Here is a 27,703-nt window from a genome sequence, read left to right as displayed (position 1 = left end):
TGTCAGCTTGGGACAGCCAGAGTATTCTCCCATTCATTCCCTGGCTCTCCCCCAACATACCCTTGTGGCAGAGGTTGATGGGAGGAAAATATAGGTGCTTTACAGGTAGGCACAAGTTCAACACTTTGCCTGCTGAGGAATCTCCAAGAGGGGATTCTGCTCCCTTTGCACCTTCAGGGAATGATAAAGAAAGTAGAATAGGATAAAAAAATTTACCATAAATCAGCAATTGTAGCCCTCTGAACTTACTGAAATAGCCTGAGCACTGAACATATTAAGAGAATAGATGCCACTCATGTACTGAACGCACTTCCCACCCACACAGCTCATCATAGGTGCTGGTATTAGAGGTGCTAGCACACCCCCTGCTTTGAAGTAATAACAACCCATACACGTGGTTTCCACCTTCAGCACCCCCCAATATAAAAATTGTTCCAGCAGCACTACAGCTCATTATGGGGAGAGCCAGGAGGGGAGAAGTAACTCTCACTACCATTCTGTTCCCCCAAACCCTGGTTAGAAGTGAAGATGCCAGTATTGGATCTACGTTTTCACCTGGAAGAGATGCGAAATTAAAAGGGGGACAGATCTTCCATCTGCTTTCTTTCTTGCACATGAAGAAAAAAACCTGTCCAACTGGACATCCACTATCAAGTATTGCTGCCTGCTCCTCTAGATAGAGAACTCACTGAGTGGTGAGCCCCTGTTGGTGTTCACATTATTTCACTTTCTTTCTTTTCTTGCACACTTTTTCACACATGCACACAGTTAAAAAGGAGGCCAAGTGTCAGCAGTTAATGAGTGGAGACTTAGGCTTATGTGTTGTCCTCATGATAGAAGAGAACGGGCAAGAAGAGGATGGCAAAGGAACTGTAAAACATTTCCAATGTCCCATTAGAAGTATACACAAAAGATAAAATAGCCCAGTCTATATTTTCTTTTATTCAGAGCTTTTCAGGCCCCTCCATTTGAACCATGCTGTGAGAAGTCAGAGACTCACTACCTTCTTCACTCATGGATAGACAGGAATCTCCAATACTTCCCCATTACATGTATAAGATTTAGAGGCTGGACTTGCTGTTTTCTCTGCGAAAGGTGGGAGGAGAAAAGAAAATCCAGAAAAAATTCAGCGAGTGGCAAACATGCAGAATTTGCCTTTCTCTAGGGTTACTCTCTTAAATTTCTCCAGGATACATGACAATCTGGCCCTTAGTAATTGAGGAAAACTATTCTCATCACATTCAAGGACCAATTTCCACACTGACAGCAGGATCATGAACTATGTATTTTTCCACTGGAAAAAAAAAGAAACTCATATTATTTCAAGGATCTAGTGTGAATCAGTGAGCAACAAATCTCATTGGTACATGTTAATCCCAGTTGCCACTTGAACTACTTAGGGTATGTCTACACTACCCCGCTAGTTCGAACTAGCGGGGTAATGTAGGCATACCGCAATTGCAAATGAAGCCCGGGATTTGAATTTCCCGGGCTTCATTTGCATAAGCGGGGCGCCGCCATTTTTAAATCCCCGCTCGTTCGAACCCCGTGCCGCGCGGCTACACGCGGCATGAACTAGGTAGTTCGAACTAGGCTTCCTAGTTCGAACTACCGTTACTCCTCATTCCACGAGGAGTAACGGTAGTTCGAACTAGGAAGCCTAGTTCGAACTACCTAGTTCGTGCCGCGTGTAGCCGCGCGGCACGGGGTTCGAACGAGCGGGGATTTAAAAATGGCGGTGCCCCGCTTATGCAAATGAAGCCCGGGAAATTCAAATCCCAGGCTTCATTTGCAATTGCGGTATGCCTACATTACCCCGCTAGTTCGAACTAGCGGGGTAGTGTAGACGTACCCTTAGTAATTTGCAGTATCCTGTATCTGAGAATGCAAGACCCACCAAGAAATCCCTCTGCAATTATTCAGCTAGTTTAACACAAATCCATAAAATATTCTGGCTAGATGTGATATTGGCCTCATATGACTACCTTATGTTTGTGAAACAGGAGAATCTATTTGGGAGAGGAGCATTGAACTTACGTCATTTAACTCTTATATGCAACGTATTATGTCCCGTGTATTCTCTCCAGCTCAAGGAAATAGCATTGGGATTTAACATAGTGTCAGTGAAATTGGTTAATAAAATAAACATTCAGGTTTCCATTGTTGTATAAAAGGCATAATAAGAAGCACTGCCAGCTTTCTCTGGCAGTATTCCAGGGCATTCTTTTGGACAAACGTCACTGCAAGATACAAGAAAACACCCTTCTTATCACTTAATATGGCACGGACCCTCCCCCCCACTATAAAGAATGGTTACTGAAATGATAACATTCCAACACCATCACACTGCTTAACAAGAAAAACAATATTTCATCTTGGTATTAGACATAATTTCTGCATACACCCATTACCAAACTGGTCCCTTTCTCATAACAATACAGTGTCATTACGGTCAGCAGCACTTTTGCTTGCGGTCTTTTGCTTTCATACTTACAGGCTTCTTTCATTTGGAAGTTATTGTCTGAAGCATCCAAAACTATTTTCAAAGGAGATATGCTGTCCAACATGTGAAATACTTATGGCAGTGTTGCTTGGTAACCTTTGGGCTAAAAATTGGGAAGAGCATCAGAGACAAATTAAGGCAATTTAAGGCCCTGGACATGATGCACCTGTGGATCCCTACTATGATACTGTTGTTCCGTGGAGTGACAGTAGGTTTCGGTAACAATGAATGAACAAGTTCATGTCTCTTACAGCTATGTTTTATACTGCAGATTCAGATGGACAACATTCACCCTTAAATCATATTTTCAACATTTTCTTTGCATCCACGAATGTTAAAAAAATAATCTGATGAAAAATAAAAAAATGGAAGCTGAGATTCTGATCTCATGTGACTTCAGGAGCTGGGACCTTAGTTACTCCCCCCATACTACACTGCATGCTGGGAACCGTCATGTGCAAAGGCTGTTCTGAGATCCCTTGTCTCTCAGACAATACTGGGAGTCACTATCCCTATGGATCACACCTCCCTAGATAAAGGCAGCTGTAATCTGCCATTTTATACTATTACAGTATTCCTTGCAGATTGCTCACATTGCACTTGCCCCTCCCCTCCCCCCCCCCCCCCCCCCCCCAGTTGCTAAGTTTGGTCGTCTCTTGCTGCACCTGTTCCTGCCATGTACCTTCCCTTGGGAATATGGCCTCTTCTTCACATACCTGTCTGCTTCCTGACTACCCCACACAGATTTCAAGTTACAGACACTCAAAAAAACAAAGAGGATTAGTCTACCTTAATTGCCTACTCAAGAAAACATATGGAAATGCAAGGTTTCAAGCATTCCCTTCCCTAGTGAATTCCAGATCTATGGTAAGTAACTCCCCTCTGCTATGACCATTTCAAGCCCCCCACCTTCTCCTGGCAGCAATGGTAGCTGACAGAGTCAGAGCCTTTGTGAGGTGGGCATTGGTTGCTAGGACACTCAGCGATTCAGAGAAACAAAAGGCCTAGTCCTGAGTCACTGCAGCCCCCATCTTGAATGTCAGCTGCATTCAGTCAAACAGAGCCAGGTTTGACTCTCCTCAAACCAGGGACTGGCGGAGCTCCACAGAGAGGCTGAGATTCCTCAGCCTCCGGTAATGGTAAAAAATGGGAAATGCAGGGAGTGAGGGGAATTGTCATGAGGGTGGGGAACAATGACAGGGTACAGAGTAGCTGAGGTGGGGCAATTAACAAAAGAAGGAGGCAATTGTGAGGATGCTATCAAGGAATAGGAATGTGAAGAAAAGTGTCAAGTGTTAGGGTGATGGATGGGGGCAGTTGTTAAAAGATAGGGTAACAGTTTGGTGGAGCATCTATTAACAGCTCGGGTTTATTGTCAATATGTCAAAGGCAATTGCCAAGTGATGGGGAGTTACCCCTAAACAGTTTGGGGAAAATTTATCAAAAGAAAGTGGCTAATTGTTAAAGGAGAAGGAGAAGAGTGTCACCAAAAGGAGAAAAACTGCCAGAGTGTCTGGGTAAAACTGTTAGATAATAATGGGCAGTTTTCAAAGAATAAGGCTGAAGACATCAAATGACTTGTTTGCAATATTGTCATGGAAACCTCTGGGAAGCAGTTGTGGAAACTAACATAACTGCCATGAAAGCAGAGGACTTTCTTTAAGAGGCCATTTTAACATCTGACTTTTCCAGCTTGCTCCCAGTTCTTTGGCAAGCTCAAATCATCTTGTTGGCCTTCGTTCTTGCTCTCCCAATTAGACTGTCATGCTATATAGTGGATGCCAAATTATAGAGGTATAGGGATGTAATACAAGAAGTGGTTATGTTTTAATGGATTGGGAGGGGACACTTTTAAAGTTCCCTTCTTCTGTTACTAATCACATTGTAATTTATCATAACTGAAGGAATTGTTTCAATTTAACTTTGACCAGTGGTGCTCTTCTATTATTTTTTTGCTTTCACTCAGCCTGAACAACAGAAGTAGATTTGTAATTTTAAAGATTTTTTATAGTCTGTTTCAATTAAATTCTCTGGTTCTCATGCAGGGGCTCAGTGGTATAATGTTGAGGTTCCAAATACTAAAGGCAATGTTTAAAGCAAACAACTACTTTTACTGATATTCCACAAAATGTGAAGACAATTATATTTCAGGATTTGTGGAACTTTTAGAAAAAATTAAAAAATGCAACATTTTGAGCCTAATATCCCTAATAATGTCCATTCAAATGAAGTGTAGATGAAAGAACCCACCCTATGTAAGGCCTGCCCCTTCAAATGAAGGAGGGGCCACAGAACCCAGAAATTATGTAGTTACGGAGGGCAAAAAATGAAAAAACAGGGAAGAATGCATAGATCACAGTTTCAAAAAGAGGAATGCAGAGGGAGACTCTGAGCACAGAATTCGTTTATTTGAAATCTTGAATGGGTAGGTGGAGCCCACCAGAACAAAATGTTTTTTCAAATGGGGGAGGAGCCCCAGGGCTAGGAATTAACTAATCACGAGGGATAGCAAATATTTAACAAGAATGAGGGTATAGGGCACAGGCTCAAAATGAAAGATCCAGAGGGGTCATCAGACAGAGAACCAGTTTAGTTGAATCCTGGGAAGATAGGCCTAATCCCACATAGGGAAAAACTGCCTCCTTATTGGAGGAACAGTGTCACAAAGCTTAGAAGACAACTCATTGCATAGGACAACAAAACAGGAACAGAAGGGGTGGGTCTAAGATCAAAACAAGAATGGGCAGTTAAGCAAAGACCAAGATTGGCATCCATATAGACTGAGCTCTCCATAAATACATAAAAAAAGGATTCAGCATTGATAACAAAAGGGCAGTTGAAATTCATTGTATTAAACACAAGGTAATGCACACAAAGTAATCCCAATTATACAGATGAAATGACGTGGCCTAATTAGCTGTTACCACTTAAGAAAGAGATCATGAAGTCATTGTGGTTATTTCTCTGAAAACATCCACTCAATATGCAGCAGCACTCAAAAAACTAATAGAATATTAGGAACCTTGAGGAAGGAAAAGACTAAATAATAAATCAGAAAATATCATAATGCCACTATATAAATCCATGGTACACCAAACATGAATATTGCGTATAGTTCTGGTCACCACCTACCTCAAAAAAGACATATCAGAATTGGAAAAGACTCAAAGAAAGGCAACAAACATGACTAAGGCTATGTCTACACTACGATGATTTTTCGGAAAAAGGTACGCAAATTGTGCTCTGCAATTTGCGTACCTTTTTCCAATACAGTAGTCCCAATTATCTGACGTAAACAGGACTGAAGGATGGTCGGATAGTGGAAATGTTGGATAATATGAATAAGTCTTTTAAATTCACCCTTTGTAATACATTGTGGGGTCCAGTTCTAAACCTTCTGAATCTGCCGCCTTGACCAGCCCTTGTATTTCTCCCCAAACGGGAGTAAGATCCGGGGCTCTATCTTGTGGCAGGGGCACAGCCCTCGCCCTGCACCACTCCGCATCCCCCAGCGATGATTTTCCAGAGCTGCGTGTGGATTGCCTGAGCCACGACACAGGGCAAGGCGTTTGCCACTTTCCCCAGAAACAAGAAAAAAGCGACTTTTCCAACAGCGGATTCTTCAGCCACAAGAGGGCGCTGCAGACCTGCCAACCAGAGCTCCCACCCGCTGTGGAAAAGGGAAAGGGAAAGCATGGCCACTGTGGTGTGAAGCATCCCTGGAGACGTGACATGATGGGCAGTATGTTGGATAAAACGTAATGTGGGTTAAACGAAGCTTGGAAAAATCGAGATTCTTCTGTACATTTGTCAGAAGAGGCTTTTCCTAAATTTGGCCCATCTACACTGGACCAAATTTAGGAAAAACCTCCTCTTTCGGAAGATCCCTTCTTCCTCATGGAATGAGGAAGACAGGGCTTCTGAAAGAGCGCATCTGTTCTTCCGCCAAAAAAAATAAGCAGAAGAGGAAATGCGTTCCTTGGATGCAGCGGAGTTTTTTCAGGATACCTTTGGTATCCTGAAAAAAAAACATGCAGTCTAGATGTACCCTTAGGCTGCGTCTAGACTGGCAAGTTTTTGCACAAAAGCAATCGCTTTTGCGAAAAAATTGCCAGCTGTCTACACTGGCCGCTTGATTTTGCACAAAAGCACTGACGTTCTACTGTCCGAAATCAGTGCTTCTTGCGCAAATGCTTTGACGTTCCCATTCGGGCAAAAGCCCTTTTCTAGAAATGTTTTTGCACAAGAGGGCCAGTGTAGACAGCTAAAAACTGTTTTGCGCAAAAAAGCCAGATGGCGAAAATAGCGATCGGGGCTTTCTTGTGCAAAACCGTGTCTAGATTGGCACGGATGCTTTTCTGCAAAAAGTGCTTTTGCGGAAAAGCGTCCGTGCCAATCTAGACGCTCTTTTCCGCAAATGCTTTTAACGGAAAAACTTTTCCGTTAAAAGCATTTGTGGAAAATCATGCCAGTCTAGACATAGCCTTAGCATATAGAATTCCATACAGTAAGAGACAAAGAGAGAGTGGCACTGTTACATTTAGAAAAGAGATGACTAAGGGGGGGATAATTACTCTGTTCTTTTCATTCCTACTAAATGAAGTCTATAAAATCATTAATGGTATGGAGAATGTGACTAGGAAATTGTTATTTATTCTTTCACATAACAGAAGACGAGGATCACCCAATGAAATTAATAGTCAATAAGTTTAAAACTATCAAAAGAAAGTACTTCTTCACACAGCACAGTCAATGTATGACACTCATTGCCAGGGGATGCTATAAAGGCCAAAAGCATAACGAAGTTCAAAAAAAAAAAAAAAAGAGAAGTTCAGGGATGATAGGTCCATCAATAGCTATTAGTTAACATGCTCAGGGATACAACGCCATGCTCTGGGCATCCCAGACATCTGACTGCCAGGGTTGAGATGGGAAAACAAGAGATGGATCATACGATAACTTCTCTCTTCTCTTCATTCCTTCTGAAGCATGTGGCACCAGCCACTGTCAAAAGACAGGATGTTGGCCTTACTGGATCACTGATCTGACTGAGTATGGCCATTCTTATGTTCTTATGGACTAAGAGTGTATTTAAAAAATAAACTCAGCTTTGAAATACTGTTTAAGAAAATGTAAATTGGAAGAGTTGCATCATGAATTCCATAATATTTAATGAGGTATTCAGCAGGACAATTGACTTGCCCATACTACAAAGCTTTTGCAAACAGATTTCTGACAAACTTCAGGGTATATCAAAAAACTGTCTCACATTTTTGTATTCCTAAATTTAGTGCTTTTAATTGGGTATCTTTTGCATGTCCAGTCTTCACAATCTGACATGCAGTGGAAGATATGCTCCATTTTCTTTAGAAAGAAATTGTAAAAGTGGTTGTTTTTTACAATGTCTTTTGCTATATTTGGGGTCTAATATTTGGATGGAAGGGGATGAGCAGGAAGAGAGATGGAAGAGAGGAGGGAGACAGTGGGGAGGGAGTGGAACCTGACCAGAGTGTGGGTGGGATCTGGGGTGGAGTAAGGGTGGAGTATGGCCAGGTCACAGTCTAGGGAGCTCACCTTCCCAGTGGCATCTTCCCCACCTGTCCATGACCACCCTCTTCTTTTCCCTTCCTCCTTTTTCTTGCTTCTTGACATTTCACCCAGTTCTCTCTTTAAACAAGGGTTGGAATGTAAATATCCAAAGCTGCAATCTGAAAATGGAATCTGTTGCACAGAGCCTGCCATTCTTTCAAACAGTTCACATAAAAAAAAGCTTTCATAGGCACAACCCACTTCTTCAGATTTCATCTTTATTTTTCATCTGAAGAAGTGGGTTGTGCCTATGAAAGTTCATGATACTAGCTACATTTTTTGTTAGTCTCTAAGGTGCTGCAGGACCATTCTTTGTTTTTTAAAATTTTCAATTGCAGACTAACACTGCTCCTTCTCTGAGACTTTTAGGTCACATAAAAATACAATCTCTCTTATTCTAGTCTTGATATGCTCTCATAATAAATATCACAGCTCTGCCAATTCCTCTGAAGATTTTCTAGTCATGCAATGCAACCTAGGTTATCCAGAGTACTTTCTTTTTTTTTTTCCTCAGCCCTTTACTGCTTCTCCTACTCGTCTTAGTGCTAAATGCTACCTTAGTAATAAAAGTTAATTAAGTCACTTACCCTGACTATTCCCTTTTAACCTCCAGATCCTGGATCTCCCCCAACTCTTCTGGCGTTATAGTCTTAGGGCACGTCTACAGTACATGGAAGATTAATGCTGCCATGATCAATCTGGTGCCAGTACTCCTCTCCTCAGGGGGAGTAAGGGAAGCTGACGGGAGTGTCTGCTCCTGTCAGCCTCTCACTGTGTGGACGGCATGGAAACACAATGCAAGATATGTCAACTCCAGCTGCGTAAATTATGTAATTTACGTAACTGGAGTTGTGTATCTTACTTCGACCTGTAGTGTCGATTAGGCCTTAGTTTCTTGGCTGGGATTGTCAAAGGAGCATATTGGAGCTGTATTGTCAAATTCCACAGATCCTCAGCAGTCACCAATAAAGAGTCAATACCACATCAGGGTATCTGGCTAGTTTGCCAAATTCCTATAGGTCATGCTTCACTAATAAACCTGACTGCTACCCAGATATGGACTACTGGAAGACAGCAGTCCTCATGCGGAAGTAGATTTCTCCTCCTTCTTTGCACTGTTGTGGCTTCTGTGTTTCCCCTCTTCCCCTTTCTATCATCTCATTCATTGTGGATGCTGTGACTGTCTTAAATTAAATGCAAGTTCATCTTGAATTTCATTCTGAAGGCATGGGACTCAGGTTCATTTTCACCTGAAGCAGAGAGTTTCAGCTTTAGAGCCAGTTGCTAAGACAACACTGTTTCCTGATTTCATGAATACGACCTTTGAAGCAGACATTTTCATATTTTTCTGTTAAAAGGAGCATACTCAGAGTCTGATCCAATGCCTGCTGAACAAATTGAGGGTGTGTCTAGACTACTGAGTTTTGTCGACAAAAGTGGACTTTTGTCGACAAAACTATACCTGCGTCTACACTACTGCTGAGTTCTGTCGACATAACGTCGACAGAACTCAGCGGTTTTGTCGACGCAGGTAAACCTCATTTTACGAGGCATAACACCTTCTGTCGACAGAGTTCTGTCGACAGAAGGTGTTATTGCCTGTAGGGTTGAGTCTAGACTACAGGGTTTTGTCGACAAAGCAGCTTGCTTTGTCGACAGAACTGAATGTGTCTAGATGCTCTATGTCGACAGAAGTTTTGTCGACAGATACTGTCAACAAAACTTCTGTGGACAAAACCCTGTAGTCTAGACATAACCTGAGAGTCTAATACTGAAGTTTATCAGATTCCATGATGTAGCAAATGTTAGTTTTTTAATGGCAACCATTGTAGTTCAATCCTCAGCCTGATCCAAATCTACAAAATCGTGCCATGTACATAGTCTGTAGTACCTAGAATATTTTCTGTAAAATAACATAGTACATTACTTTAGATGTGACTATAAAACAAAATTAGCAAAAATTGTGAGAAAAGATGATTGTAGTGATCTTTTCACCTATGGAAATCGATTCCTTTTTGGTTTGGTTTTATAATATGTGTAGGATAGTGCTTTATTTGTTCTGAAACTGCTGATAGAGTCAACAGACATACAATCAGCACACTGAGCCACCAAACTATTTCACTAATTAAGACAGATCATTCCAGAAGTATTGATTGCTTTTCTAACAAAATTTTATCACTTATTTTTAAACACATTGACAGCGTATGTTACAAAACTGTTATTTTTCCCCATAGGTGCAGTAATTATGCCGTATACAGATAAGCAAATATGCATCCCTCCAGAACTGCCAGAACTGCTGAAACAGTTTACAAAAGCTGCTATTCGAACCCAGCCTCCAGATCTGCTCCAATGGGCATCTGAGTATGTTCATTTTTTCCTAACAAACACTTTAAAAATCAACCCCCTGCTATAAAAGATTTATGCTTGCCACCATAGAAAAGTTAATCACTTCACGGGATCTACCCACAGCAGTCAACTTCAGTGCATGTAGCCATTGGAGCCACCCTGATTTACATCACCTGAAGAACTGACCGCTGGTGCACAAAAGCTTATGAGATCTACTGAGCACATGCAAGACTGTGAAGTCAATGGGAATTGCAGGCATTCATTTCTGCTCAAGATTTGGCTTGCATTGTGCTCCAAAGTTAATATTTGTAAGAGACACACCCTTACCTTCTCCACACCATGGCTGGAGATCTGGTTGTTTTAAATGTCTCTACAGATGGCATACTATTAATTGAATCTAGTCAGAGATTCAGATGCTGGTGATCATTGTATGTTCCTAGATGTACAGTTGCTCCCCAGAACTGAGAATATTAAACTGAAATTCCTCTGAAGAATGAGTCCCAGCCACGTTCAGAGGTTTAATATATTGTAGACATTTTAGAAACATTGGTCTATAACACTCAAAACACTTCACCATCCAGGGGCAATGGGAGTATCCAAATTCATCACAAGTGCTAGTTCATTTTTTAAAATGAGTTAAATGCCAATCTCATATAAATCAGCATAGCTCCATTTTAAATAAATGTACTTATGGTGATTTACACCAGGTCAGGATATGGCCTCATATCTTTGCAATCCATCTTCCCTTTTCTTTAGCGTGGGACAACTCCCCAATGACCATTAACTTAGTGGGTGGCCTGATTTGAAGTGCCTCCAGAACACCATAAATTATTAGTAAATCCAATAGATTACAAGGTGGAGCAGGGTTTTGGTTTTTGTTGTTTTTTTTAAATAGGAGGGTTTAGCACTGCAATAATCCCAAACTGTGCATTAAATTTTATTTTCCTTTTTCAAGTTTAAATGCTGTGGGAACTGAATTACTATACAATGAATTTTTAACCAGGGTAATTCAATGCATGGAGTGAGAGAGGGGTTTAAATCAATTTGTTATGTAATTTGTCTAATGAACATGCTTATCATGAACTATCAACTCCCTTGGCTGATATTGACATATGTGGGTAATAGATAAGGTTAACAGTTTGCCTAAGTTTAAAAAGAAAAAAAAAAAAAGGTAATTACATCTGATAAGTAGACTGAACCATAAGATTTTATTTTTTGGAAATAATATCCCTGATCTCTTGATCTTTTTCGCCTCTCATAATATTATATGATAGGAATATATTTTAGTAGGGATGCCCATCCTACAGCCCACAGGTCATACCTGGCCCCACTGAGAAGGCCCATGAATTTCTTCAACACAATATACTACAGATTGGACTTCTCTGATCTGGCACCCTCAGGACCTGAGCTGTCCCAGACCAAGGAGTTTGCCAGAACAGGGGAGGTCAGTGCTCCCCTGCTGGCTGCCCCGCTCACAGGCTCCTCTCCTTGGGGTGCTCTGCCCTGAAACTGGCACCCTAAAACTGGCCTGGCACAGCTCCCTGCCCTGCTTCCTGTCCGCAAGGTCTCCTGGAGTTCCCAGGAGGGAATGCTTGGCCACTGCCAGCCATGCAGTGTTCCCGTTTCCCAGCTGGCACCACCTGGCCGCCAGTAGCCCTGCTGCTGCCAAGGGTTCTCCAGACGGGGCACCAAGCCACCCCACCCCACTGCTAGGGCCACCCTGCTGCCACTGGAGATTCCAGCCACCAGTCTCGCTAGGAATTTGAATGACTAGTTGACTTTCTATCAAAAAGAGACAGCAAGGAGGGGAAGTGGAGGGGTGCTTCAAAGTGGCAGCACTACATGGAGCCCGGAGCCAGACCCTGGGCTCCATGAAGAACTGCCGCTTTGAAATGCCACATGCATCTCAGGGGCAGGCTCAAAGCGCCCTTATTGACTAATTGAATTGCATAGACTATTCAATTAGTCAATTAATTGAATTTTAATATCCCTAGTCTCCACCAGCCCTGCTTCAGCTGGGGGTTCCCCGGCAGAGGCTTCCCAACCAGGGCACAGGCACCCCAGATACCACCTGGCCCCACTGATGCCAGGGGTTCCCGGCCAGGATGGAGGCTTCCCAGATGCTACCTGGTCCCGCTGACACCAGGGGTACCCAGCCAGGGTGGGGGCTCCCCAGATTCCATCAGGCTCAGCCAGGGCTTCCAGCTCCTGCATTGTTCCTGCCTCCTGGGCTCTTTGGTCCAGAAACATTCGTGGCCCTGTAGGACCACAGATGTTGCCAGACCAGAGGATCCTAGATTTGGAAGGTTCAACCTGTAATGGTTAATTCATTCACATTTTGTCCTTATGTTTACATCATTTTAGTTTACACAAACAGACAATACTGTTCATAGAAACAACTTATGTAAATACTATGCAACAAGCAGCACTTCAAAAAAAGAATCAGTACAGGTGATTTTAAATCTTATTAAAATATGTAGGTTTTGCTCTAGTTTATGTGGCCCTCCTCCAGTGAGCACCACTGTATTATAAGTAAAGCCGGTTTGTGCTTCCAGAACACTCAATGCCTTTGGCACAACAATAAAGCATTTTGAACATAGTGCTGTCCATTATTAAAGAGCTAAAGATTTATATTGTATGACCATTTAATATTTTATTTGGAGGAAAGTTATTTTTTATTGTAACACATTTGCTTTTGTTTGATAATATTACAGACTTGTCCTAAAATTTGTGACAAAATGTATGGTTTCTCTAAAAGATTATTTTCATTTAAAGACCCTGTTTCAGGAAAACACTCTTATTCATGAAATGTTCTTAAGTATATGCTGAAGTACTTTCCTAAATAGGGATGGAATTAAGCATGTGCTTTAGTGCTTTCCTGAATCAGCACCAAAAATTTGATGTCCAAAGAAAGTAGCACTATGAGCCTAATCTAAAACCAATGGAAGTCAATGGAAAAACTCCCTCTTACTACAAAAGGAGATGATTCAGGCCCTAAAAAAACCCACTTATGTGCAGGAATGAAAAGGAAAACTGTTTGATAGCACAGTACTTTCCTGATTAAAAGCAGTGCTGTTTAAACAGAAGCCTCTGCACCAGATAGTTGAAACCCAGTTGCTTCTATTTAGTAAGCATAAATCATATGAATCATTATACTTAATATTTGCTTCTGTTAAAAGCATTTAGAAAGCAAGCACTTATCTGTCTTTCTCTGTCTAGTTATTTCAGTGCTGTGTCCCGTGGTGATATACCTCCCGTAAGAGAGCGATCGGAAAGGGTACCTTTGTCAAACTGGGCAGAACTCACTCCAGAACTTTTAAAGGTCTTACACCAACGAGTAAGAAAGATCTCATTTACTTTCTAGGGCAAATATATAGGGATAGAATGTTTACATGGAAGGCTGTCCCTAGGGATATGAGAAATATGAGTCTGCATAGGGCACCCAAAAATGTGGTGCCCTAAATTTCTGGGCACCTCTATGCAGCTGCATGTGTTTGTATGCCTAAGGATGCGCTGCCTAGTTCCTCTCTGACCCCTCTCGCTGACTACATACTTTTGCTGGCACCAGGGTATCTCCCTTCCCCCTCTCTGCCTGCATGCTCTTCTGGGCCAATAGCTGACTGTGCACTCAGGGCTCCCTTCTGCCAGAGTGGGAGCGGAGAGGAGCCCCAATGTCTGCTCTGGGCCCAGGAAAGCCTCAGTAGAAACCATGCAGAGAGAGAAGGGGGAGGGAAGCCCCAAACCACGGCAGAAACTGTGTGGGAGGGTAGGAGGGAAGCCATGAGCGGGCGGGAGGGCTCATTTGTGTAGGGCTCCATAAATTGTAAAGATAGCCCAGTCTATGTGCTATTTTGCTTCCTTAATAATGTTACAGATACTACATTTTCAGTCTGAGAAAATGTAATTTCTTTCAATGTTATGTCTGCAAATATTCTATTCAATTAATGCAAGTAAAATGTGCATGGGGAATACTAATATCTTCGGTGTCTTTGAAAAAAAAACCAAACAGGTTTCTACCAATGAAGAATTGAGAAGTAAGACCTTGGCTAGACGCAACAGTATAAAATACAGGTTGAACTACATTAGTCTGTCACTCTCAAGTCCAGCAACATCTGTGGTCAAGCATTATTTTAGTTAGCCAGATGTCCACTTATCCTCGGTGTGGACAAGTTTCCCACAGTCCCAAAATGTTTGTTTACAGCCATCAGTGTTGAGTGCTGTTATTTAGCTCTAAATTACCCCTAAATGTCTTCTAACAGCCCAGTAAGCAGTGAAAGTGTTGGTAATGCTGCTAGACAATATTGACCTCCCATGGTGTGGCAAATTCTCTGGCTCAGCACCAGTCAAGTCCCAAGGATGCTGGACTAGAGAAGTTCAACCTGTAGAATGTTCCTTGAATTGTTTTCCCTTTGGTTTTGATCAGGCAACCTTTTTCAATTTGATGAACACTTACACAAGTAATGCCACTGTCCTTCATGGTATTATTTTAGTAAGTATTCAGTAACAAGAAGGGTTGCATAGTGAAGCTATATGGGCGCCACATTTCAAGAAAGATGTGGAGAAATTGGAAAGAGTACAGAGAAGAGCGACAAGAATGATTAAAGGTCTAGAGAACATGACCTATGAAGCCAGGCTTCATGAACTGGGCTTGTTTAGTTTGGAAAAAAGAAGATTAAGGGGGGACATGATAGCGGTTTTCAAATATCTAAAAGGGTGTCACAAGGAGGAAGGAGAAAATTTGTTCCTCTTGGTTTCTGAGGACAGGACAAGGAGTAATGGGCTTAAAGTGCAGCAGGGGAGGTTTAGATTGGACATTAGGAAAAAATTCCTAACTGTCAGGGTGGTCAAATATTGGAATAAATTGCCAAGGGAGGTGGTGGAATCTCCCTCTCTGGAGATATTTAAGAACAGGTTAGATAGACATCTGTCAGGGATGGTGTAGGTGGAGCTTGGTCCTGCCTTGAGGGCGGGGGGCTGGACTCGATGACCTCTTGAGGTCCCTTCCAGTCCTATTATTCTATGATTCTATGATATATATTCATAAAATTGAAGACTTGCCAGATGTAGCAGAAATAATTTCTTTCGTTAACTCAAGCTGTTAATTATATTGAAATATGCAGCTTGGAATCATGATTGTCCTCAGTCTTCATTTCTATGTTCTATATGGATCAAATCTACAATGAGTTTTCTTAACTCTGCCTGCAAAATGTGTGCGTCAGGCATCCAATTCCTTCTGAAAGCTCACTGGCATCATCAGCGCTTCTCATAAATATAACCCAAAGTCAGGCCAAATGGTTTCAAAGACAAAAGACTAGAGCATATCTAGTTAAGTGTCCCAGGTAGGCATCCTGCTCTGCTAGTGTAGGTTCAGTATGGCAAGGCTTGAAGCTAGAATACAGTACCCTCAGAGTGCCAACTGTGTCAAATATCAGCAGAGTCTTTATTTTGACATAGCATCCTGGTGGTACTTACCATTAATCCAAAGGACTTTACCTCATGCCAAGCATGGTGCAATGATTTTGTTAGTACGCTGTTCTGTTCTTTCAGGGGGTCTCAAACTCCTGGCTCACAGCCCATCCCTGGCAGGAGGGATTGTGCAATCTGGCCCAGGACTCCTGGTGGGCAGGGAGGAAGCTTCTCATTACTCATGCCCAAGTCCCTCCCCTTCCCACAATCATCCCGTCCTCTCCCCTCATGCCACCCCAGTAAGTTCTGCATCTCCGACAGCTCCTGTTGCATCAGGGAGTGAGGGGGAAGGCTGATTGCACCACACTAGTCCCTCCTCCCCCTGATCTATGAGGTCATGTTCTCAAGGATGGGGTGCCATAGGGGGAGAGGGTGGGGTGATGGTGGGAAGAGGTGGAGATTGGGGCCAGTAATGGACAAGCCCCCTCCCAATCTACCAGGAGTCCTGGGGCAGATTGTGCAATGCTCCAGTCAGGGATGGCCTGTGGTAGGGATGTAAAAGTAGTAGAATAGTAGTAGAATAGTTGACTACCCAATAAGCCTAGACCTATAGGGTAGTTGAGTCAACTACGCGCATTTCCCCCCCACCCTTGCTGCCTCTATATCAGTGGCAGCAACGGGTAGGGGAGCAGGAGCCAGTGCCGGGGTGGGCAGGTGAGGCAGAGGCACAGTGGGGATCCCAGACTCACTTAGCTGGTTACTTGAAATGTAACATCCCTAGCCCATGGGCTGAGAGTTTGAGTCCCCTGCTTAGATATCTTCTCTTCTGCTCTGTACTACTGGGAAAAAATGTTCAAGACCATCAGTGACTCTCCAAATTTCATAATTAATAATAGGGTTGCCAGATGGTTTCAACAAAAATACCAGACACACTTGACATTACATCACAATCTACATTTCATCTTATTTAGAAAATACAGGACATTTATATTTTCTCATTTATATTTTTTTCCTCCGAACAGAAAGCTGAAATACTGGACTGTCCGGTTCAAAACTGGACAAATGGCAACCCTAATTAATAAGGGTTGGAATGTTTGGGCTAATGAGATTTTGGCTTAAAGAATAGCAAAAATGGAAATGAAAGGAAATGACATTTCTTTACTCATGATGCATATTGCTATATATTTATTTCCAGGTGAGTGGCAGACTGATAATCCATGTAGATGAACTGGCCCACATGTGGAAGGTGCTGAATCTCCCAACAGACTTATTTGAGAGTGTTATGAATGTTGGTCATTTTTCCGAAGAAATTGAATGGCTTAAGTTTCTAGCCCTGGCATGTAGCTCTCTTGGAGTTGTAAGTTTATCTTCACTTTTTCATTCACATTTCTATATTCTTCAATAGCTAATCTTGATGCAGTGTTTTAGGCTGAGATTAGAGGTTGAGCAATTGAACATTTAACCTACGTCATGGTTCAAACAGCTCTCATGACTTTGTGTTCTGGGCACACCATTCCTTTTGGGATGAGGGAGTTATTGTGAGCATTTGCCCTCAGAAGTCCAGAAACCAGAGCATCTACAAGAGAGTATTGCTCCTCCAACTGACCAATAAATCAATGCCATATTAGGCTTTTTATAACAGAATTTATTTTCTCTGCCACTGATATAAATGGTACCCAGCTACTCTTTCCCAACTTCGTTATAATAGTTCACACTGGTTTCAAATGGTTTGCAACAATAGGGGAAGACAGCTAGATGAGAGTGGCAGAGTTATAAACTTTATCTGATTGTATCAAAGATTTTTCTAGACATGTATGCCATAAGTAGGAGGGAGGCAAAAAGATATTTTCTCCACCATAGCATGCACAGTATTTCAGTCAGTAGATTTGCTTTGGGTGATGAATAACCTCGTTAATTCTGGCTCTCTGAACTTTGAGTCTAAAATTCCTCCCAGTGTGAGGAATTGTATAATTCTTTTAGGAGAAAAGTCATGCACATTTATACCAAATTCTCTGCTTCCATGGAGGCAGAACATCATCTTGTCACTCCACATAAATTGCACCCACTGGTGTGACTAAGATTCTAGAAGTGTTGGGAGGAACTTGGTACCACATCCTGTGTTCTAGTTCAATATCTTTTCTATCTGGTGAAGGCCAGAGGGGAGATATTAGGTCAAATGTTGATGCAGATTAGCAATCCCTATTTTAAGGAGGACAAGTGGTCATGTTCTCTTGTGACCTCAGGAAGCCATAATTAAATTTTGACAATCTAGCTGGCTACCATTTTGTATCTAATTTTCCACTTGTGATTAAGACTATTCAAAATATTGTGGAAACAGCTGTGATAATATCTAGTTGTTTCAAATTTATTTGACTCTTGTTAGCTTGGAAACTCACTTTCTTCAGCAAGGAAAGTGAAGGACTAACAATTTTCTCAATCAATGGATAAAAATCACTTAACTATACTAGGATCATTAGACCTATCAGCTGTCTTCTGTACTGTGGTTCACAAGGTGTTATTGACTCACCTCAGGGAGAATAGACAGGGTTTTTCTTTTTTCATAGTGAGATTTCCATGGCATAGTGACAGGCACTCACTCATCTTCCCTGAGGGTGCTCTCAGATGGGATACCAGAAGGCTCAGTTTTGTTCCTACACTGTTTAAATCAGTGTTTCTTAAACTTTTTAAGACTGCAGAACACCAGACAATTTTTTTCCATGAGGAACACAAAGGATTTTTTTGTTAAAAAAAATTAATGGAGATTGCCTATCTTCTAAAACTGGAAGGGACCTTGAAAGGTCATTGAGTCCAGTCCCCTGCCTACCCAGCAGGACCAAGTACTACCCCAATGAATTTTTGCCCCAAATGGCCTCCTCAAGGATTGAACTCACAACCCTTGGTTTAGCAGACCAATGCTCAAACCACTGAGCTCTCCATCCCCTTGAGAAAGAAGAAAAAAAATTGAAGGAAAAAAGGGTCCGGGGAAAGTTATTGAGACCAGAGTTTAAGAAACACTGGTTTCTGGTTTAAACCAGAAACACTGGTTTAAATTGTATATGGGGCATTAATAAGGTTATCAGGAAGCCATTGGTTGTAGGACCTTCAAAATGCTGATTTCCTCATCTTTATGGTGCAGTTGAAAGCTGAGATTGGAGCAGGCATGTGAGTGAAAGGGCTGAGGCTCAATCCCAATAAAAAAAAGTGATGTTGGTGAGGTTGGAATAAACTGGAAGATATGGTGACATTTATATCTGCCCCTGTAACTCAAAGCATTTGCCCATCATTTTTCGCTCAAGTTCAAAACTAGGAAGTCTAGCTAGATTCCCAGATATAACTGGATAATTAGGTATCAACAGCAGCCAGGGTAGTTTTCTTTCATCTGTGACTGGCCAGAACTCACTACCATGACTAATGATTTTATCCCACTACCATGACTAATGATTTTATTACCCCAATATTAGATTTGATTAATGTAGCATGCTCTACATAGGACAGTATTTGGATGCATTTAAATTAAACTGGTGCTGAATGAGGCAACCTGTTTATTAAGTGGGGTATTTCACTGCAAATACATTAGCTTTGTCATTAGCACTGTCTGTGTATGCATTTCAGAGTGGACTTGGAGGAGGAAGTCTTGATCTTTATGGTGGGTTTTCCTGCTGCATGTTATGATGTACATTTTAGGAAAATGTCAGGGGCACTTGGAGACTAAGATGCCCTTTTAGATTTTTATAATTTGAAACAGGCATAAATACTTGTACATTTTTATTCACAGGTATTTATATTTTCAATATCCCTGCAATGGCTTAATAGACCATTGGAACATGTCATGCTCATGGGCAAGTGGATGCATGTTCAAATGTTATCTAATCTATTGCAGAAGAAGAGAATGTATTCTCTTAGGCAAGCTTCATTTTAACAGTGAGGGTAGTAAACCTCTGAACAATATACTTATGCACATGATGGATTTTCCATCACATGCAATCTTTAAGTCAAGATTAGATATGTTTCTTAAAAGATATGCTATAGTTTAAATAGTTATAGACATGAAGCAGAAGCCATCTATTGTCTATGGCTTGTATTTAGCATGTCAGACTAAGTGATCATAATGGTCCCTGACTTTGTTTTAGGAGCAGATTCACACATTTTAAATTTAAAATAGTGCTTATTGTGAGTTGCCTGAAACCTTGACAAGTTATACATCAGTGGTGCTTATGTTCAATATGATCATTGTCAGTATCACTAGCAACATTTGCCTCATGGCAAATCTTGAAAATCATTCCATTTAGAGATAATTATCTTTAGAAATTATATTTTCTGTATTTCACTTCTCCTCTCTTTGTTATGTTATGCACTTTTGTATGAAAATAGGATATGTGTTTTTAGCATTCCTATGTTTCTTCAGTTTATTCCTCAAAGTTGTAATATTTTAATTGTGACATCAGACTTAGGTTTTGTGCAGATAATTTTGATGCCACAGAAAATGTTGACCTCAGATGAGCAAATGGTAGGAGTCAATGAAGTCCTAGACAATAAAGTCTCTCTTTTCATTGGGACATTCCAGTGCTCTAACTAGTGAGGAACATTTATAATTGACAAAACTGTCTCTAAATAAAGAGTTATCCATGAGATGCCAGTGGTGTTTCCATTAAACCAGTTAAATAAAATAAATGTGCATTCACTTATTTTAAACAAATAATGAAGGACCCTGTGCCAGTCTTCAAATAAGCCTAGGACTTGTCATTATACAATCAGCTGGCGCCATCTTGTGGGATTCAAGAGTCTTGCAACCTTCTGTGCAATGTATAGTGCTAATGTGCTAACTGACAAATTATCTATACTATTAAAATTATCAGCAGCTCAAAGTTCAAAACATTGTGGGCCTTTATCTATTTGTAGGAGACAGCATGATTATATAAGATTAATGATCCCTAACCTGCTCACACAGTCTTAGTGAACACTACTGTTAGCAGCAGTGAGTACTACAGGTAGGATTGTATTGACTTTAATGAGATCAGAATTAGGCCACACTTAGAAACCCTACTCTATTTTGGATATCAGGCTCAGTGATTTGTATACTTCCATATTCAGCAAAAGGCTTTATTCTATAAAGAAGTTTTATCAGTTAACTATTGTAGCCATTTACTGCCCCCTGAGCACTCCCTCATTAATAGGGTTGCCTCTTCGGTCCTCCATCTCTATTTCACCATCTTGAAAGGGAATCTGCAGAACTTAATTTAATTTACAAGTTTGATACCTATAATAGAGGTTTAAACAAAGACCTTAACTGGATTACCCACTACATTCCACATCCTAATGACATAAAACACCAAACACCAGGTACTTCAGCTTCATTTACCCTGGACACTAATTGACTGGTTTTTTCCCTCCTTTTTTTTCCCCTCCTTTCCTTTCCCTCCCCATCCCCTCTCTTTCTTTGATATGCATTTGGAACCTGGAAAAGCTCATGATACCATCTACATTTTTGTTAGTCTCTGAGGCGCTGCGGGACTATTCTTTGTTTTTCAAGTTTTTTCATTATGTGTGTCTACACTTGCACCGTAGTTCAAACTAGGGATGCAAATGCAGGCATTCAAAATAGTCAGTGAAGTGGGGATTTAAATATCCCGCGCTTCATTACCATGTTACTCCAAAAAAAATTGGAGGAGTAATGTTAGTTTGAACCAACGGGTTTGGTTCGAACTTACGCGTCCGGGCATGCACTTCCTGGTTCGAATCAGCTGTGATTCGAACTAGCGCGCCAGTGAGATCATGCTAATAAAGCACAGGATATTTAAATCCCCGCTTCACTGACTATTTTGAATGTCTGCATTTGCATCCCTAGTTTGAACTACGGTGCAAGTGTAGACATACCCTTACAGATTAACACAACCACCACTCTGAAACTCTATTTTCCCCTTATCCATGCCCTGTAAGAACTCAGTCTCCATTAACTGTCTAGATTCTAAGGTCAAATACTTTAATTCACTTTCCTGCAGTTCTCATGTTGGCACTAGAATTTGTTACAAAACTCAAAAGTCCAAAACTAAACAATATTTCTCCACTGAACAACTTCTCTTCTTAAACTCCCACTCACACAGTTTATGGCTGCGTCTTGACTGGCATGATTTTGCGCAAGAGAGTGTCTATACTGGATTGTGCCTTTGCGCAAAAGATTTGCTTTTGCGCAAAAGCATCCGTGCCAGTGTAGACACTCTCTTGCACAAGAAAGCTCCGATGGCCATTTTAGCCATCGGGCTTTCTTTCACAAGAAATTGATGTTACCGGTCTACACTGGCCTCTTGCGCAAGATCACTTGCGCAAGAGGACTTATTCCTGAGCTGGAGTGTCAGAGTATTTGCACAAGAAGCACTGATTTCATACTGTAGAACATCAGTGTTCTTGCGCAAATACTTGCGGCCAGTGTAGACAGGCAGCAAGATTTTGCACAAAAGCATCTGCTTTTGTGCAAAATCTTGCCAATGTAGACACAGCCCAAGATTATATATTATTGATTTGGAATTTATGGTTGTTATAGACAAGTCATGATCACTTATACCTTGGCAACCTCTGATTGTTATGTCTGTCAAGAGAAGATCTAATTTTATCATCTATATCTAGATTATACACACACATATACTAGTGACATGTGAGAGGGCCCAAGCGGTCATGTGACCCCCCAGTGCCATAGGCAAGAAGGGTAAGGGGTCAGAGCCTCTGGACAGCAAAGGGGATTAGTGGGGGCCTGGTACCTGCAGCAGGGATTAGGTCCCCCATACACTCACCAGCATCAGTGTGGGGGGAAGCAGAGCAACACAGCTCTGCTGCCTCAGCTGCTAGCCACATCACCCGGGGGAGGGGCAGGACCAACACCCTGCACTCACCAGTGGGAAGTGGAGCAACAGAGCCAGCAGCTGGGGGAGCAGAGCCATGTTGCTCCACTTCCCTCTGCCACTGCCAGTGAGTGCAGGGGAGCCTGACCACTGCTGCCAGTGACAGGCCCTCTGCTAGTCCCCTGAGCCACACTGTTTGGGGGAGGCAGCTTGGAGGAAGAGGTAGGACAGTGGTAGAGCAGAGTGGGGAAGAAGCCAGGGTAGGGGTGGGAATAGGCAGGGCAGAGGTGGTATTGTCCCGCCCCTCCGCCAGTGGTGCAAGGAAGAGTCAGGTGGGAGACAGTCATATGGACGATGTCCCCCCACATCCTTTCTAACCAGTCACCTTTGTATCCTCATGCAACAATTTTTGAGTTAGGAAATGGTCACCCAAGAATAGTTTAGTACAGGTGGCATGAGACCTCCAGCATGTCTCGCTCAGATTTAAGATAAGAAAAAAGCTGTGTAATCATGGCTTCAGATAGTTGCGTAAAGAGCTGGTCTTCCTGTTCTCTAGTAGGATTTGGTGGCTTGCAGCTCTGCTTCTATTGTTCTCAGTTCTTTCCTTCTCTATTTGTTTCCTGTATTTTCCTAAAGGAAAGAACTTTTTCATTTTAACTGATGACAGCACTCATATTAAGGTTACGGGTCCCCATGATATACCATCTTAAGCAATCCTTAGCACTACTTGTTTACATGTTTCAGATCTTGTAGACAGTTTTTATTTGTTATACCAGTTTGTCATCTCTCATCCTACACTGTAAGCTTTTTGCAACTGAGACCATTCTTTTGTTATGTTTGTAAAGTGCCCACTCAACAGAGTTGAGATCCCAATAGACACCACAGCAAATCATTAGAATATATTTCACTACTCATAACATAGCCAACTTTCACTTAATTTATTCTTTGAGTCTTTTCTTATAAATTAATTCCTCAAGCCCCTATACAATTTTTGTTGCTATTATCTGAATTCCCTCCAATTTGTCAACCCCTTTCTGGCACTGAGCTGCAGACAGTATTGCAAGTGCAATCCCACTTAAATCATAAACTGCATAGTAGTACTGTTGTTCTTATAGTCTGTGACATGTATTCTCTACATATGAAAACCACATTCACAGTGGAGTTGTTTGTACCAGTGTTTCTGAAAGTGTTCCGTGGAATCACTCAGAAACATATTAACTGGCCACCCCGATTTGTTTATTTACCAGCGTCACGGCCAGAGTGCCTCACAGCTCCCATTGGCTCTGTTTCATCCTTTGCAGCCAAGGGAAGCCGTGGGAAGTGGCGTGGGCCGGGCCACCGCTTCCTGCAGCTCCCCTTGGCTGCAAAGGATGAAATGGAGCCAATGGGAGCTGCGAGGCTCCGTGGCCACAGTGCCAGTAAATAAACAAACCAGCATGACCAGTTAATGTGTTTCTGAGAATGATTCTGTGGAACACTTTCAGAAACACTGGTTTGTACCACCATATCCCACCGTAAGCTTGTATGTGGTTTGCTGTTTATCGTCAACACTTTGTCATTACCGTGCTCTGTCTAGTTTGTCTTTCCTATTGAAAGTTGAGTTCTGACCCCAGAGAATATATTAGTTTGCATTTTTCTACGATGAATTTTATTTTAGTACTTCCTTCTCATACTGATAACTTTTCAGGTCTCTTTATATTAGTTGACTTTAATGTGAATTTTGCTTGAGTCTGGATTATTGATTTTCTTGTAATACCTCCATTTTTGCAGTACACTCTGACTTGCATAGTAAAAATGCTCCCACACAGAGGAGTAAGAGGGAGATGAAAGCCTCGTACACCTAACAGGTTAACCATACACCTCTTTAACAGGTTAACCAGACCTTATGTTGAAGTGCACAGGGGCATAAGCGATGTCCATTTACTCTTTCCCAGGGCAGGTTTATGTGAGGCATGATAGGCAAAGCCTTAACTCCATTCCCTTATGAACCAGCCAGCACAGAGAGTGTCGACATTTGTTGCTAGTATAAGTCAAAAGCAAAGTGCTGCCCAGCCAGAGTAAGAAGAAGAAGAAGAAAAAAAAAAGAAGGAAATGAACCTGAAAGACTCAATGCCTCTTGGGGCTACTCCTAAAATGCAGCCGCTCAATAATGAGTCCTCGCACAAGGCTTGGCCTAAAAGCAGAATTAGTGTCACCTGCAAAATAAATATCCCAATCATTAATAAAGATGTTAAATAAAATAAAGCCTTAATTCAGTTCCTGGAAATCCCAGCAGACCTCTCCATTTATTCATTACATTGTCATTTATCACTCAATCCTTTATTTATGAAACAAAATACAGGACTATGTAGCACTTTAAAGACTAACAAGATGGTTTATTAGATGATGAGCTTTCGTGGGCCAGACCCACTTCTGGCCCACGAAAGCTCATCATCTAATAAACCATCTTGTTAGACTTTAAAGTGCTACATAGTCCTGTATTTTGTTTCAGCTACACCAGACTAACACGGCTACATTTCTATCACTATCCTTTATTTATAGCTTTTTAGACAGATTTTTTTTTTATCTGGATGTATCTCTCCATTCCAAGAAAAGTAGGCCTCTAGTCTTTCCACTGATAGTGCCAAAGGTGAGGCTTATTTATTTTATTCTCTTTTTCCAATAGACTATTGCAAAAACACTGAAGATTATATGTGAGGTTTTATCCAGCGATTATGACAGCGGACCCCCACGTATTCCTTTTAGCACTTTCCAGTTTCTCTACACTTACATTGCTGAAATAGATGGAGAAATTTCAGCATCCCATGTCAGCCGAATGCTGAATTATATTGAACAGGAGGTGTAAGTAAATCTCTGCCATTGTCAACAGTTAAAGTTTCCTTCATCTCAGCATGTGTTCAAGCTGTAACTATAAAACTGCAGAAAGGATGGAGAAACACACTGGGAAGAGAAACAGTAGAAAGGGAAGCAGAAGAAAGAGAGAGAATTAGGCTAAGAAGAAGTAAAAATAATAGAAGTCATAGCGAAAGAATTGTTAAAATGAGGGTGTGAAAAGTAATTATAGGGGGATCAAGAAAAAGGCCAACAATAAGGGTGTGTCTAAATTACATGGCTCCATCGACAGAGCCATGTAGATTAGGCTGATCGGCAAAGAGAAATGAAGCCGCGATTTAAATAATCGCGGCTTCATTTAAATTTAAATGGCTGCCGCACTGAGCCGACAAACAGCTGATCAGCTGTTTGTCGGCTTAGCGCGTTAGTCTGGACACTCCCACACCGACCTGAAAGCCCTTTATCGACCTCCTCGTTATGCCTCATAGAATGAGGTTTACCGGGGAGGTCGATAAAGGGCTTTCATGTCGGCAGGGGAGCGTCCAGACTGCCCCGATCTGCCGACAAACAGCTGATCGGCAGAGCAGGGCAGCCATTTAAATTTAAATGAAGCCGTGATTATTTAAATCGCAGCTTCATTTCCCTTTGCCGAACAAACAAATCTACATGGCTCCATTGATGGAGCCATGTAGATTAGACGTACCCAAATAGGGGACTAAAGATACAGGAAAGAAGAGGAATCACTATTATGACTTGAATAGAACCAAAAAATGTGCTCAGTGAAGCAGACAGCTTGGTCAGGCCCCTGGGCAAGGCAGGGGAGCTGCTCCACGTCCCTGGAAGAGCTGGGACCCTGAGTGGAAGGGGCGGGGCTAGGATAGCCAACCTTCTGCATCACAGGAAGAGAGTCATACCTTCCTAAGGCAACCCTCAGTGCTACCCGGAGCAAGCCACATGGTGCTCTGACATCAATTTAAAGGACCAGGTGTTTCAGCTGCCGCTTCAGTAACAGCAGCAGCAGCCAGGAGCTTTGGACCCTTTTGTATCACCGGGCCCCAGGGCAGTTGCCCCCTTCGCTGCCCCCCCTCACCTCCCGCCCCATCAGCAGGCCTGGGTCTGATAATTGCTTCACAGGAGACAAAGAAAGATGTTGTGGGATGTTGTGTGGATGTCAAATTCTTTCAATCCAAAGAAAGGAAAGAGTTCAAGTGGTAGAGTCCTAGGGATTATTACTTCTTATTATTTATATAGCACTAGGAAGTAAGCCCCTGTCCCAGACTGCTTATTCTCTAAGGCGGGGGGAGGGCAAGAAGATGGACATGGTTCACCAGGGTTAGCCCCTGGTAGGCCACCAGTTCAGGCTACTGCTTCCCACAGTGGGAGCTGTGAATAGCCGTTCTGGCAGAAGTGCAGATAAATAAAGCATCTGGTGGCTTGCCAGGGACTAACCTTGCTGGTGAACCACATCCAGCCTGAGGACTGCTGAATACCCACTCTTGCTCAAAGGAGCAGATCCTGAGATAAAAAAACTGGCATAGCTCTGTTGAATTCAAAGAAGCTCTGACAAATTATATCAAGTGAAACTCTGTTCCTAAAAGTACTACACAGCAATATAGCTCAATAGAATAAAACAAATATGCCCAGAATGTTGAATGGTCATTATAGTAAATGCTTTGTGGATTGTTAGGTGTACTTTGAAAAAGGGAGGCATCTTGGTATAAATTAATTAAAATCTTGTTCCAAGTGTATAAGATGCCATGGGAGATTTCATGATCGGAGATGGATCAAAGAGACAAAGAGTCCAATTCAGCTCTCACTAAAGTCTCCTTTGACTTCAACTAGAGTTGAAGCGGGGCCAAAGAGCACAAATTTAGAGGGAAGAGAAGTTCAACTACAGCACAGGGAGCTGAGACTGCTTGGAAGAGGGGAAGTTTATCATTCGTTTTACGTTCTGTGTTACAAGTTTCAATGAATTTAATATATATTTCATTCTTTATGCAGAATTGGACCTGATGGCCTAATCAAGGTGAATGATTTTACCCAGAATCCACGGGTCAGACTGGAATAATGGCACAGCTATCAAGTACTTTGATAGGAAGATGAAGAAACGTACTCCAAAATAATGGTTCCTATTAGGTCTTCCATTGTCTTTTTTTCTTTTCTCTATCAATAAACAATTTGGCCCAGAAGTCAA

At 41.8% G+C, this 27,703-nt stretch overlaps 1 protein-coding gene and 1 long non-coding RNA gene across 4 annotated transcripts; one reads left to right on the top strand and one right to left on the bottom strand.

Moving 5' to 3' along the window:
- Positions 1-922: 922 nt before the first annotated feature.
- LOC112543796 (uncharacterized) lies at positions 923-3,439 on the bottom strand. 2 transcript variants are annotated; one of them, XR_003087034.2, is made up of 3 exons: positions 3,293-3,439; positions 2,495-2,606; positions 923-1,294 (listed from the first exon to the last, which is right to left on the bottom strand). It is a non-coding gene; the product is annotated as an uncharacterized LOC112543796 (long non-coding RNA). The 2 variants fall into 2 exon arrangements; XR_003087036.2 differs by having other exon boundaries at positions 3,220-3,394.
- A 58-nt stretch (positions 3,440-3,497) lies between these two features.
- LOC102461378 (ropporin-1) lies at positions 3,498-27,703 on the top strand. 2 transcript variants are annotated; one of them, XM_025178752.2, is made up of 6 exons: positions 3,498-3,636; positions 10,327-10,453; positions 13,658-13,775; positions 17,040-17,201; positions 25,343-25,518; positions 27,511-27,703. In XM_025178752.2, the coding sequence occupies exons 2-6, from the start codon at positions 10,338-10,340 to the stop codon at positions 27,575-27,577; spliced, it is 639 nt and encodes a 212-aa protein (XP_025034537.1). In that variant the 5' UTR covers positions 3,498-3,636; positions 10,327-10,337; the 3' UTR covers positions 27,578-27,703. The 2 variants fall into 2 exon arrangements, with proteins under 2 accessions (XP_025034537.1, XP_025034536.1); XM_025178751.2 differs by having other exon boundaries at positions 3,509-3,642.

This window comes from Pelodiscus sinensis, chromosome 7 (genome assembly GCF_049634645.1).
Source record: "Pelodiscus sinensis isolate JC-2024 chromosome 7, ASM4963464v1, whole genome shotgun sequence".
NCBI classification, from domain to species: Eukaryota; Metazoa; Chordata; order Testudines; family Trionychidae; genus Pelodiscus; species Pelodiscus sinensis.
This window is presented reverse-complemented; position numbering and strand designations above follow the sequence as displayed.

Bases quoted from the DNA above. Each gene is read 5' to 3' on its own strand.
- LOC102461378 (XM_025178752.2), top strand. From the start codon at position 10,338: ATGCCGTATACAGATAAGCAAATATGCATCCCTCCAGAACTGCCAGAA. The intron at 17,202-25,342 runs GTAAGTTTATCT...TTTTTCCAATAG, and splicing joins CATGTAGCTCTCTTGGAGTT to ACTATTGCAAAAACACTGAA. The intron at 25,519-27,510 runs GTAAGTAAATCT...TTCTTTATGCAG, and splicing joins AATTATATTGAACAGGAGGT to AATTGGACCTGATGGCCTAA.